Source organism: Rhinatrema bivittatum, chromosome 6, assembly GCF_901001135.1.
Source record: "Rhinatrema bivittatum chromosome 6, aRhiBiv1.1, whole genome shotgun sequence".
NCBI lineage: Eukaryota > Metazoa > Chordata > Amphibia > Gymnophiona > Rhinatrematidae > Rhinatrema > Rhinatrema bivittatum.
This window is the reverse complement of record NC_042620.1, coordinates 6282640-6296778: the sequence shown is the minus strand read 5'-3', so window position 1 is coordinate 6296778 and position 14139 is coordinate 6282640. Positions and strand designations below refer to the sequence as shown.

The window sequence follows — 14139 nt, the reverse complement described above, 5'->3', positions numbered from 1 at the left end:
TATTTTTGGCCCATCCTAGATTTCAAAGATGTCAATTGGCGTTTGCATGTGACTCATTTCAGAATGGAAACTCTTGTGTTCCGTAATAATGGTAGTGCGAACAGCGAGATTCTCATATCTCTCGACCTGACAGAGGCATATCGCCATATACCAATTCGCCAGGAAAATCGTTTCCTACATTTACCATTCTGGACCCGGTCATGGTTGGCCTCTGGGGTCCAGCAAGGTCCTTTCCATTTCATAAGTCAACGAAGGAGCTTCCAGAACCTTAGGCACTACATTTACATTTACATTTATTGCATTTATAATCCGCCTAACACTAGGACGGCCTAAAATCTACTCCTGAATAAAATATAAATCAATACAATAAAAAGAATCTTCCATAGTTTACTTTTTCCTTCAGATAAATGATGTGAATGTTGTGCATCCTCAGTCTTGATAGTCTGAGTTTAATTTCCAGCAACGAGCTCCTCTTTGCTTGTTACTTCTGAGGGAGGAGGGTGCTCCGCAGCAGCTGCTAGTCTTCATTTTGAATTTAGTTTACAAAACTGAGTATGTTAACATGTTGCTGCAAAATAAGCCATTCACGATAATGCCATACATATGGTTCCTAAAGATTTTCCATTTCCTCCCTCCGTGCCCTATCCCCGCCCACCCATACAGACACAGACACACAGATCACTCGCTTTACCCATAAGAAGATGCACAGGATCTGGAGTCAAAACAAATTATTGGGGGAAAACCCACAGGTTCACCAACTTATATAAGGGTTAGCAGCTGCCAGCCATGACCCGCGAGTCCAGTGTCTGCACAAAGGGCAGCAGGAAACCCATTTGAAAACAGAATACAGGCAGGAGAGCTCGATGGAGCTGCTCCAGAGATTTGCTTCAGGTGCCCTGCTGCTATCGGGGAAATGTTGACTTCCATTTCTTTCCTTCCTTTTCCTCAGCACATGAAGGTCGTGTGGAGCTCCCCCGTGTATGCTCTGGGGACATGCGTAAGGACTCCTGTAGGTAGCTACCCTCCTTATATGTGTTTTCTGTTACACTAGGGGCAGATTTGGCATAATTCGGGAGTGTAAGGAGAATGCAACAGGGAAACACTTCATGGCAAAAATCATTCCTTATGAACATGAAAACAAACAGAGCATCCTGCAGGAATACGAGATCCTGAAATCACTGCACCACGAGCGCATCATGGCACTGCACGAAGCCTATATCACTCCTCGTTACCTGGTGCTTATCTCTGAGAACTGCACAGGAAAGGAAATCCTGTACAGCCTCATCGACAGGTGAGAGCCAAGGAAATCCCATACAGCCTCATTGACAGGTGAGAGCCAAGGAAATCCCATACAGCGTTTCAGACAGGTGAGAGCCAAGGAAATCCCATACAGCCTCATCGACAGGTGAGAGCCAAGGAAATCCCATACAGCGTTTCAGACAGGTGAGAGCCAAGGAAATCCCATACAGCCTCATCGACAGGTGAGAGCCAAGGAAATCCCGTACAGCCTCATCGACAGGTGAGAGCCAAGGAAATCCCATACAGCCTCATCGACAGGTGAGAGCCAAGGAAATCCCATACAGCGTTTCAGACAGGTGAGAGCCAAGGAAATCCCATACAGCGTTTCAGACAGGTGAGAGCCAAGGAAATCCCATACAGCCTCATCGACAGGTGAGAGCCAAGGAAATCCCGTACAGCCTCATCGACAGGTGAGAGCCAAGGAAATCCCGTACAGCCTCATTGACAGGTGAGAGCCAAGGAAATCCCATACAGCCTCATCGACAGGTGAGAGCCAAGGAAATCCCGTACAGCCTCATCGACAGGTGAGAGCCAAGGAAATCCCGTACAGCCTCATCGACAGGTGAGAGCCAAGAAAATCCCAAACAGCTTTTCAGACAGGTGAGAGCCAAGGAAATCCCATACAGCCTCATCGACAGGTGAGAGCCAAGGAAATCCCGTACAGCCTCATCGACAGGTGAGAGCCAAGGAAATCCCGTACAGCCTCATCGACAGGTGAGAGCCAAGAAAATCCCAAACAGCTTTTCAGACAGGTGAGAGCCAAGGAAATCCCATACAGCCTCATCGACAGGTGAGAGCCAAGGAAATCCCGTACAGCCTCATCGACAGGTGAGAGCCAAGAAAATCCCATACAGCTTTTCAGACAGGTGAGAGCCAAGAAAATCCCCTACAGCCACATCGACAGCTGAGAGCCAAGGAAATCCCATACAGGTTCATCGACAGGTGAGAGCCAAGGAAATCCCGTACAGCCTCATCGACAGGTGAGAGCCAAGGAAATCCTGTACAGCCTCATCGACAGGTGAGAAGCAAGGAAATCCCATACAGCCTCAACGACAGGTGAGAAGCAAGGAAATCCCATACAGCTTTTCAGACAGGTGAGAGCCAAGGAAATCCTGTTCAGCCTCATCAACAGGTGACAGCCAAGAAAATCCCGTACAGCTTTTCAGACAGGTGAGAGTCAAGAAAATCCCCTACAGCCTCATCGGCAGGTGAGAGCCAAGAAAATCCCATACAGCTATTCAGACAGGTGAGAGCCAAGGAAATCCATACAGCCTCATCGACAGGTGAGAGCCAAGGAAATCCCATAAAGCCTCATCGACAGGTGAGAGCCAAGGAAAACCAATGCAGTCTCAGAGAGGAGAGAAGGGAGGAAATCCCATGCAGTCTCAGACAGTAGAGAGGGGAGCAAATCCCATGCAGTCTCAGGAGAGGGGGGAGGAAATCCCATGCAGTCTCAGACAGGAGAAAGGGGAGGAAATCCCTTGCAGTCTCAGACAGGAGAGAGGGGAGGAAATCCCATGCAGTCTCAGTCAGGTGAGTGGGGAGGAAATCCCATGCAGTCTCAGACAGGTGAGAGGGAAGGAAATCCCATACAGTCTCAGACAGGTGAGAGGGGAGGAAATCCCATGCAGTCTCAGACAGGAGAGGAAATCCCATGCGGTCTCAGACAGGAGAGAGGGGAGGAAATCCCATGCGGTCTCAGACAGGAGAGAGAGGGGAGGAAATCCCATGCGGTCTCAGACAGGAGAGAGAGGGGAGGAAATCCCATGCAGTCTCAGACAGGAGAGAGGGTAGGAAATCTCATGCAACCTCTCAGCTTGGGGTGGGATGGGGTATTATAGGCCTTGTAGATGGCAGGAGGAAGGTGTAATAGGACTTCACATATGAGGGAGGTGATGCAATACTATGTAGGCTGCTTTAGTATATAGAGGCCGAAGCAAGTTACACTTGAAATGTAAACAAAATAAATCACAGATACAAAGATCAACAGTAAAAAACCATAATAAAAACTTGAGCTTTCTAAAAAAGATGACTGCTTGAGTGCAGACCCAGAATACAATTATTAGACTATCAGCCTAAATTCTTTGCGGAAGAGATGAGATTAAGATGGGAGAGAGGGTGTAATACAACTGCACAGTCAGGAAGGGAGTAGGGCGTAATCATCTCAGAGATGGGCTGGGTGTAATACAGTCTCAAGTATTGGGTGGTTTAATAATCTCACAGAAGGGAAAGGGAGTGTAATACAGTCTCAAAGCAAACAGAATGTTGGGAATTATTAGAAAGGGAATGGTGAATAACACGGAAAATGTCATAATGCCTCTATATCGCTCCATGGTGAGACCGCACCTTGAATACTGTGTACAATTCTGGTCCCTGCATCTCAAAAAAGATATAATTGCGATGGAGAAGGTACAGAGAAGGGCTACCAAAATGATAAGGGGAATGGAACAACTCTCCTATGAGGAAAGACTAAAGAGGTTAGGACTTTTCAGCTTGGAGAAGAGACGGCTGAGGGGGGATATGATAGAGAAGTTTAAAATCATGAGAGGTCTAGAACGGGTAGATGTGAATCGGTTATTTACTCTTTCGGATAGTAGAAAGACTAGGGGGCACTCCATGAAGTTAGCATGGGGCACATTTAAAACTAATCGGAGAAAGTTCTTTTTTACTCAATGCACAATTAAAGTCTGGAATTTGTTGCCAGAGGATGTGGTTAGTGCAGTTAGTATGGTTGTGTTTAAAAAAGGATTGGATAAGTTCTTGGAGGAGAAGTCCATTACCTGCTATTAAGTTCACTTAGAGAATAGCCACTGCCATTAGCAATGGTTACATGGAATAGACTTAGTTTTTGGGTACTTGCCAGGTTCTTATGGCCTGGATTGGCCACTGTTGGAAACAAGATGCTGGGCTTGATGGACCCTTGGTCTGACCCAGTATGGCATTTTCTTATGTTCTTATGTTGTCAAGTATTGGGGGTGTAATAATCTCACAGAAGGGAAAGGGAGTGTAATACAGTCTCATGTATTGGAGGGGTGTAATAATCTCACAAATAGGAAAGGGAGTGTAATACAGTCTCACATATTGAAGGGGGTGTAATACAGTCTCATGTATTAGAGGGGGTGTAATAAACTCATAGATGGGAAAGTGAGTATAATACAGTCACGTTTTGGGAGAGGGTATAATAGTCTCGCAGATGGGGGAGGGAGTGTAATACAGTCTCACATATCAGAGGGGGTGTAATAATCTCACAGATGGGAAAGGGAGTGTAATACAGTCTCACAGATGGGAAAGGGAGTGTAATACAGTTTCACGTATTGGAGGGGGTGTAATAATCTCATAGATGGGAAAGGGTGTGTAATAGGGATGTGAATTGGGTGATCGATCGTCTTAACGATCGATTTTGGCTGGGGGGGGGAGGAAAATCTGATCGTCATGGTTTTTGGGGTTTTTTAAATCGTAAAAAATCGTAAATCAGGGGAGGGCGGGAAAACCGGCACCCTAAAACCCACCCCGACCCTTTAAAATAAATCCCCCACCCTCCCGAAGCCCCCCAAAATGTTTTAAATTACCTGGGGTCCAGTGGGGGGGGGGGGGTGTCCTGGCGCGATCTCCCGCTCTCGGGCCACGGCTGCGTTACAAGAAATGGCGCCGGTGGCCCTTTGCCCTTATCATGTGACAGGGCAAAGGTAGCGCCGGCGCCATTTTGATTCCTGTCATCCGACGTCACGAGTGCAGGAGGTCACTCCCGGACCCCCAGGGACTTTTGGCCAGCTTGGGAGGCCTCCTGACCCCCACAAGACTTGCCAAAAGTCCAGCGGGGGTCCGGGAGTGACCTCCTGCACGCGGGCCGTATTGCCAATATTCAAAATGGCGCCGGCGCTACCTTTGCCCTGTCATATGATAACGGCAAAGGGCCACCGGCGCCATTTCTTGTAACACAGCCATGGCCCGAGAGCGGGAGATCGCGCCAGGACACCCCCCCCCCCCCCTTGGACCCCAGGTAATTTAAAACAATTTGGGGGGCTTAGGGAGGGTGGGGGATTTATTTTAAAGGGGTGGGTTTTAGGGTGCTGGTTTTCCCACCCTCCCCCTCCCCCGATTTACAATTTTTTGACGATAAATCGAGGGAATTGTTATTGTATCGCGGCTCTAATGATTTTTGACGATTTAAAATATATCTGACGATGGTTTTAAATCGTCAAAAAATGATTCACATCCCTAGTGTGTAATTCAGTCTCACTTATTGAAGGGAGTGTAATAGTCTCACAGATGGGGAAGTGTAATACAGTCTCACATATCAGAAGGGGTGTAATTGTCTCACACATGGGAAAGGGAGTTTCCCTGTTCATGCCCGGATCAGTCCAGACCGCTGAGTTTTGCCTCCCTCCCAGAAGATGGAGACAGAGAATAACTTTGAGAGAGCCCTCTCTTAACCTGGTGTGCCATCTGCATCTCCTCAGTATTTCTCTGTCTCCAGCAGATGGAGGTGGTGCAAAACCTGCGGTTCTGACCATTTTTTGGGTTTTCAAAAAAAAAAAAAATCAGAGCATCACCATCAAATTCTCTTCCCAAGCAGGACAGGAAGGAATTGTTGTTCCTCTGTTAGGCGGGCGCTTCCGGTCCTCCTCTACCACAAAGGATGCGGGGCCTCTGGAAGCTGGGGCTGTGGAAGTCATGGAATAGGCTTAGTGTTTGGGTAATTGCCAGGTTCTTGTGGCCTGGATTGGCCTCTGTTGGAAACAGGATGCTGGGCTTGATGGACCCTTGGTCTGACCCAGCATTCCATGTTCTTATGTTCTCTAAAGGACCTAACTTTGAAAGTGATTTTACTGGTGGCTTTGTGTTCTGCTCGGCGGGTGTCAGAGCTTCAGGCGTTATCGTGCTGGGAGCCCTTCTTAAGGTTAACAGATAAAGGAGTGTCCTTGAGAACAGTCTCCTCCTTTCTACCTAAGGTGGTATCATCCTTTCATTTGAATGTCCTTTCCAGATTTGGACTCTTCCACCCCTCAGTCTCGTGACTTACGGAGGTTGGATGTAAGATGGACTCTGTTACAGTACTTGGAGGTTACACACAGTTTCCGCCTGTCGGATAATCTTTTTGTGCTGTGGCACGGTCCTAGAAGGGGACATAAGGCTTCCAGGGCCACTATTGCTCGGTGGTTGAAGGAGGCTATTAACTCAGCATATACAGCCTAAGGTCGCTCGGTGCCGGTCGGTCATCGAGCACATTCTGCTCGCTCACCAGTGGCCTCCTGGGCCGAGTGTCAAGGCTAGAGGATGGGAATAAATAAAAAAGCTAAATCTAAGAGAAACATGGGGTAATCTGCACGGAGCGGCAGTTACTACCCTTAACAGAAACATGGGGGTAACCTGCACAGAGCGGCAGTTACTGCCCTTAACAGAAACATGGGGTAACCTGCACGGAGCGGCAGTTACTGCCCTTAACAGAAACATGGGGGTAACCTGCACGGAGCGGCAGTTACTACCCTTAACAGAAACATGGGGGTAACCTGCACGGAGCGGCAGTTACTACCCTTAACAGAAACATGGAGGTAACCTGCACGGAGCGGCAGTTACTGCCCTTAACAGAAACATGGGGGTAACCTGCACGGAGCGGCAGTTACTGCCCTTAACAGAAACATGGAGGTAACCTGCACGGAGCGGCAGTTACTGCCCTTAACAGAAACATGGGGGTAACCTGCACGGAGCGGCAGTTACTACCCTTAACAGAAACATGGGGGTAACCTGCACGGAGCGGCAGTTACTACCCTTAACAGAAACATGGAGGTAACCTGCACGGAGCGGCAGTTACTGCCCTTAACAGAAACATGGGGGTAACCTGCACGGAGCGGCAGTTACTGCCCTTAACAGAAACATGGGGGTAACCTGCACAGAGCGGCAGTTACTACCCTTAACAGAAACATGGAGGTAACCTGCACGGAGCGGTAGTTACTACCTTTAACAGAAACATGGGGGTAACCTGTACTGAGCGACAGTTACTGCCCTTAACAGAAACATGGGGGTAACCTGCACGGAGTGGCAGTTACTACCCTTAACAGAAACATGGGGGTAACCTGCATGGAGCAGCAGTTACTACCCTTAACAGAAACATGGGGGTAACCTGCATGGAGCGGCAGTTACTACCCCTTAACAGAAACATGGGGGTAACCTGCATGGAGCAGCAGTTATTACCCTTAACAGAAACATGGGGGTAACCTGCACGGAGCAGCAGTTACTACCCTTAACAGAAATATGGGGGTAACCTGCACGGAGCGCCAGTTACTACCCCTTAAGAGAAACATGGGGGTAACCTGCACGGAGCAGCAGTTACTACCCTTAACAGAAACATGGGGTAACCTGCATGGAGCAGCAGTTACTACCCTTAACAGAAACATGGGGGTAACCTGCACGGAGCAGCAGTTACTACCCTTAACAGAAACATGGGGGTAACCTGCACGGAGCAGCAGTTACTACCCTTAACAGAAACATGGGGGTGACCTGCACGGAGCAGCAGTTACTACCCCTTAAGAGAAACATGGGGGTGACCTGCACGGAGCAGCAGTTACTACCCTTAAGAGAAACATGGGGTAACCTGCACGGAGCAGCAGTTACTACCCTTAACAGAAACATGGGGGTAACCTGCACGGAGCAGCAGTTACTACCCTTAACAGAAACATGGGGGTAACCTGCACGGAGCGGCAGTTACTACCCTTAACAGAAACATGGGGGTAACCTGCACGGAGCGGCAGTTACTACCCTTAACAGAAACATGGAGGTAACCTGCACGGAGCGGCAGTTACTGCCCTTAACAGAAACATGGGGGTAACCTGCACGGAGCGGCAGTTACTGCCCTTAACAGAAACATGGGGGTAACCTGCACAGAGCGGCAGTTACTACCCTTAACAGAAACATGGAGGTAACCTGCACGGAGCGGTAGTTACTACCCTTAACAGAAACATGGGGGTAACCTGTACTGAGCGACAGTTACTGCCCTTAACAGAAACATGGGGGTAACCTGCACGGAGTGGCAGTTACTACCCTTAACAGAAACATGGGGGTAACCTGCATGGAGCAGCAGTTACTACCCTTAACAGAAACATGGGGGTAACCTGCATGGAGCGGCAGTTACTACCCCTTAACAGAAACATGGGGGTAACCTGCATGGAGCAGCAGTTATTACCCTTAACAGAAACATGGGGGTAACCTGCATGGAGCAGCAGTTACTACCCTTAACAGAAATATGGGGGTAACCTGCACGGAGCGCCAGTTACTACCCCTTAAGAGAAACATGGGGGTAACCTGCACGGAGCAGCAGTTACTACCCTTAACAGAAACATGGGGTAACCTGCATGGAGCAGCAGTTACTACCCTTAACAGAAACATGGGGGTAACCTGCACGGAGCAGCAGTTACTACCCTTAACAGAAACATGGGGGTGACCTGCACGGAGCAGCAGTTACTACCCCTTAAGAGAAACATGGGGGTGACCTGCACGGAGCAGCAGTTACTACCCTTAAGAGAAACATGGGGTAACCTGCACGGAGCAGCAGTTACTACCCTTAACAGAAACATGGGGGTAACCTGCACGGAGCAGCAGTTACTACCCTTAACAGAAACATGGGGGTAACCTGCACGGAGCAGCAGTTACTGCCCTTAACAGAAACATGGGGGTAACCTGCACGGAGCGGCAGTTACTGCCCTTAACAGAAACATGGGGGTAACCTGCACAGAGCAGCAGTTACTGCCCTTAACAGAAACATGGGGGTAACTTGCAGAGAGCGGCAGTTACTGCCCTTAACAGAAACATGGGGGTAACCTGCATGGAGCGGCAGTTACTACCCTTAACAGAAACATGGGGGTAACCTGCACAGAGGGGCAGTTACTACCCTTAAGAGAAACATGGAGGTAACCTGCATGGAGCGGCAGTTACTGCCCTTAACAGAAACATGGGGGTAACCTGCACGGAGCAGCAGTTACTGCCCTTAACAGAAACATGGGGGTAACCTGCACGGAGCAGCAGTTACTGCCCTTAACAGAAACATGGGTGCAACCTGCACAGAGGGGCAGTTACTACCCTTAAGAGAAACATGGAGGTAACCTGCATGGAGCAGCAGTTACTGCCCTTAACAGAAACATGGGGGGTAACCTGCGTGGAGCGGCAGTTACTACCCTTAACAGAAACATGGGGGTAACCTGCACGGAGCAGCAGTTACTGCCCTTAACAGAAACATGGGGGTAACCTGCACAGAGCGGCAGTTACTGCCCTTAACAGAAACATGGGGGTAACCTGCACAGAGGGGCAGTTACTGCCCTTAACAGAAACATGGGTGCAACCTGCACAGAGGGGCAGTTACTACCCTTAAGAGAAACATGGAGGTAACCTGCATGGAGCGGCAGTTACTGCCCTTAACAGAAACATGGGGGTAACCTGCGTGGAGCGGCAGTTACTACCCTTAACAGAAACATGGGGGTAACCTGCACGGAGCAGCAGTTACTGCCCTTAACAGAAACATGGGGGTAACCTGCACAGAGCGGCAGTTACTGCCCTTAACAGAAACATGGGGGTAACCTGCACAGAGGGGCAGTTACTGCCCTTAACAGAAACATGGGTGCAACCTGCACAGAGGGGCAGTTACTACCCTTAAGAGAAACATGGAGGTAACCTGCATGGAGCGGCAGTTACTGCCCTTAACAGAAACATGGGGGTAACCTGCACGGAGCGGCAGTTACTGCCCTTAACAGAAACATGGGGGTAACCTGCACAAAGCAGCAGTTACTGCCCTTAACAGAAACATGGGGTAACCTGCACGGAGCGGCAGTTACTACCTTTAAGAAAAACATGGGGGTAACCTGCACAGAGGGACAGTTACTACCCTTAACAGAAACATAGGGGTAACCTGCACAGAGGGACAGTTACTACCCTTAACAGAAACATGGGGGTAACCTGCACAGAGCGGCAGTTACTGCCCTTAACAGAAACATGGGGGTAACCTGCACAGAGGGGCAGTTACTGCCCTTAACAGAAACATGGGTGCAACCTGCACAGAGGGGCAGTTACTACCCTTAAGAGAAACATGGAGGTAACCTGCATGGAGCGGCAGTTACTGCCCTTAACAGAAACATGGGGGTAACCTGCGTGGAGCGGCAGTTACTACCCTTAACAGAAACATGGGGGTAACCTGCACGGAGCAGCAGTTACTGCCCTTAACAGAAACATGGGGGTAACCTGCACAGAGCGGCAGTTACTGCCCTTAACAGAAACATGGGGGTAACCTGCACAGAGGGGCAGTTACTGCCCTTAACAGAAACATGGGTGCAACCTGCACAGAGGGGCAGTTACTACCCTTAAGAGAAACATGGAGGTAACCTGCATGGAGCGGCAGTTACTGCCCTTAACAGAAACATGGGGGTAACCTGCACGGAGCGGCAGTTACTGCCCTTAACAGAAACATGGGGGTAACCTGCACAAAGCAGCAGTTACTGCCCTTAACAGAAACATGGGGTAACCTGCACGGAGCGGCAGTTACTACCTTTAAGAAAAACATGGGGGTAACCTGCACAGAGGGACAGTTACTACCCTTAACAGAAACATGGGGGTAACCTGCACAGAGGGACAGTTACTACCCTTAACAGAAACATAGGGGTAACCTGCACGGAGCAGCAGTTACTACCTTTAAGAAAAACATGGGGGTAACCTGCACGGAGGGAAATGGGTTCTTACCTACTAATTTTCATTCCTGGAATACCGCAGATCATTTCATCTGCTGGTAGGGATGCAAAACCCACAAGTCTGGACTGATCTGGGGTACGAACCGGAGCCAGGGCTCTGTAAATGGTGTATGCTCCATCCAGAAATTATATCAAAATCATCTTTGGTTTCATAAGGATTCGGAGTGATTTCTCAGGACAAGAGGAAGTGGTCTTGTGGGGGGAGGGGGAGCAGAACTAAGAAAGTTCCCTTCAGGCTGTTTTCAGGGGGAAGGGCTGGAGCAGGAGGCGCAGAGAGAGAGAGCTGAGACTGAAGGCAGGCAGGCACCATGCAGCTTTCTTCACAGGATTGAATTAAGAGGTGTGAGCAAAGGCTCTTCTGCCTAAAACAGTAGACTACGAAGAAGGAAGATATCAAAAACTGTCCTAGACAGAGACTCCCTATGGGATAGATCCTGGGCGAGACCGGATAGGCTGTCATTTACTGTGTTACTCCGTTATGTTACTCCTAGCCTGCTACCTTATCCCTGTCTCTGGCGAGACATGCGGCATTCCTTCTTACCATGCACCCTTCTTACTGACAGGTTCCGTTACTCAGAAGATGATGTGGTAAATTACATCCTGCAGATCCTGCAGGGGCTGGAGTACCTGCACGAACACTGTATTCTACATCTGGACATCAAACCCGATAACATCATCATCTCCTTCATGAACGCAGTCAAAATCATCGACTTTGGTAGTGCCCAAAACGTCAGTCCTCTGGTGCCGAAGCAGCTGGGCCGCAGAGTGGGCACCCTAGAGTACATGTGTGAGTACTGACCCGTGAGCAGCTGGAAATACTGCTGCTCTCCCCAGCAGGAACCTTGGGTGTAGGGGGTACATTACACAAAAACCAATCCGTGGTTACACAGCTATTAGGGGGACTTTCTAAGGGATGTACGAAAGTCCTGCTACAGTCTGCACCATAACACCTCATCATATCACCCCACAAGTGATAAACACCACAGTCTCCCCCTATCAGTGACAACCCCCACCATTTTCTCCATTAAAATTCATACCACCAGCTACAAGCATCACCATCATGTCCACCATAATACCTCATCCTCACCGGTGCTAAAACACCACCATTATCTCTACCATAACACCTCATCCGCACTTCCACCAGTGATCAGAACCACCATTATCTCCACCATAACACCTTACCCTCATATTCACAAACACCAACATCACGTCCACCATAACACCTCATCCTCACCGGTGATAAAACACCACCATTATCTCTACCATAACACCTCATCCGCACTTCCACCAGTGATCAGAACCACCATTATCTCCACCATAACACCTTACCCTCATATTCACAAACACCAACATCATGTCCACCATAATACCTCATCCTCACCGGTGATAAAACACCACCATTATCTCTACCATAACACCTCATCCGCACTTCCACCAGTGATCAGAACCACCATTATCTCCACCATAACACCTTACCCTCATATTCACAAACACCAACATCACGTCCACCATAACACCTCATCCTCACCAGTAATAAAACACCACCATTATCTCCACCATAACACCTCATCCTCACCAGTGATAAAACACCACCATTATCTCTACCATAACACCTCATCCGCACTTCCACCAGTGATCAGAACCACCATTATCTCCACCATAACACCTCATCCTCACCAGTGATAAAACCACCATTATCTCTACCATAACACCTCATCCGCACTTCCACCAGTGATCAGAACCACCATTATCTCCACCATAACACCTTACCCTCATATTCACAAACACCAACATCACGTCCACCATAACACCTCATCCTCACCAGTAATAAAACACCACCATTATCTCCACCATAACACCTCATCCTCACCAGTGATAAAACACCACCATTATCTCTAGCATAACACCTTACCCTCATATTCACAAACACCAACATCATGTCCACCATAACACCTCATCCTCACCGGTGATAAAAACACCACCATTATCTCCACCATAACACCTTACCCTCATATTCACAAACACCAACATCACGTCTACCATAACACCTCATCCTCACCAGTAATAAAACACCACCATTATCTCCACCATAACACCTTACCCTCATATTCACAAACACCAACATCACGTCCATCATAATACCTCATCCTCACCAGTGATAAAACACCACCATTATCTCTACCATTTTTATTTATTTATTTATTTATTTAAGTTTTTTATATACCAACATTCAAGACGGTGGTCCCATCATGCTGGTTCACAAGAAACAGGGGTGAAACTTTACCATTTAACAAAAGTGCAGAAAAGCAGTTACATAAAACAAGGGAAAACAATAACTTGGAATGAGAAGGGAAATGAAGATTAGATAGTAAAATATAAGTATAAATAACATTTTGAAAGGTGGCTGTTAACGCTAATACTAGCGGAGCTTGTTGTGTGAAGGGAGATTAGATGGGGTTGGAGTTAGGAAAGGCCTGCGTGAACAGCCACGTTTTGAGTCTTATCTTGAATGTTGAAATGTTGGGTTCCATTCTAAGATCCGGGGGAATGGAGTTCCATAATGTTGGACCGGCTGTGGAGAATGCCCGATCTCTAAGCGTGATGTGTCTGGTAGTCTTGGCTGGAGGTACTTGAAGTGATCCTTTATAAGCATCTCTTGTCGGTCTTGTGGAATGGTGTAATCGGAGGGGAATATGGAGATCGATTGGGGCTAATTGATGGATGTTTTTGAAAATGGTGAGAATGGCCTTGTAGATTATTCTGAAGTGGATGGGCAGCCAATGGAGGTCCATCAAGATAGGTGTTATGTGTTCTCTTCTCCTGGTGTTGGTGAGTATACGGGCGGAGGCATTTTGTACCATTTGTAATGGTTTGGTGTGTGATGAAGGGAGACCAAGCATGATGGTGTTGCAATAGTCCAGCTTTGCGAAAATGATTGATTGTAGGATCGTTCTGAAGTCATGTGTGTGGAAGAGAGGTCGTATTCTTTTCAGCACTTGGAGCTTGTAAAAGCAGTCTCTGGTGGTTTTGTTGATGTTAGCTTTCAGATTTAGGTGATTGTCAATTTGAACTCCTAGAACTCTCACTTGTGTAGTGCTTGGTACGGTAGGAT

General features: G+C 48.2%; 1 protein-coding gene across 1 annotated transcript in view; it reads left to right on the top strand.

Annotated features, from left to right (window-relative positions):
- Window positions 1–14139, top strand: part of SPEG (striated muscle enriched protein kinase) — a 497600-nt gene that overhangs the window by 452728 nt on the left and 30733 nt on the right. The window contains exons 39-40 of the mRNA XM_029605011.1: window positions 1052–1291; window positions 11591–11814. Of these exons, the coding sequence (XP_029460871.1) occupies window positions 1052–1291; window positions 11591–11814 (464 nt within the window). The remainder of the gene's footprint in view (window positions 1–1051; window positions 1292–11590; window positions 11815–14139) is intronic.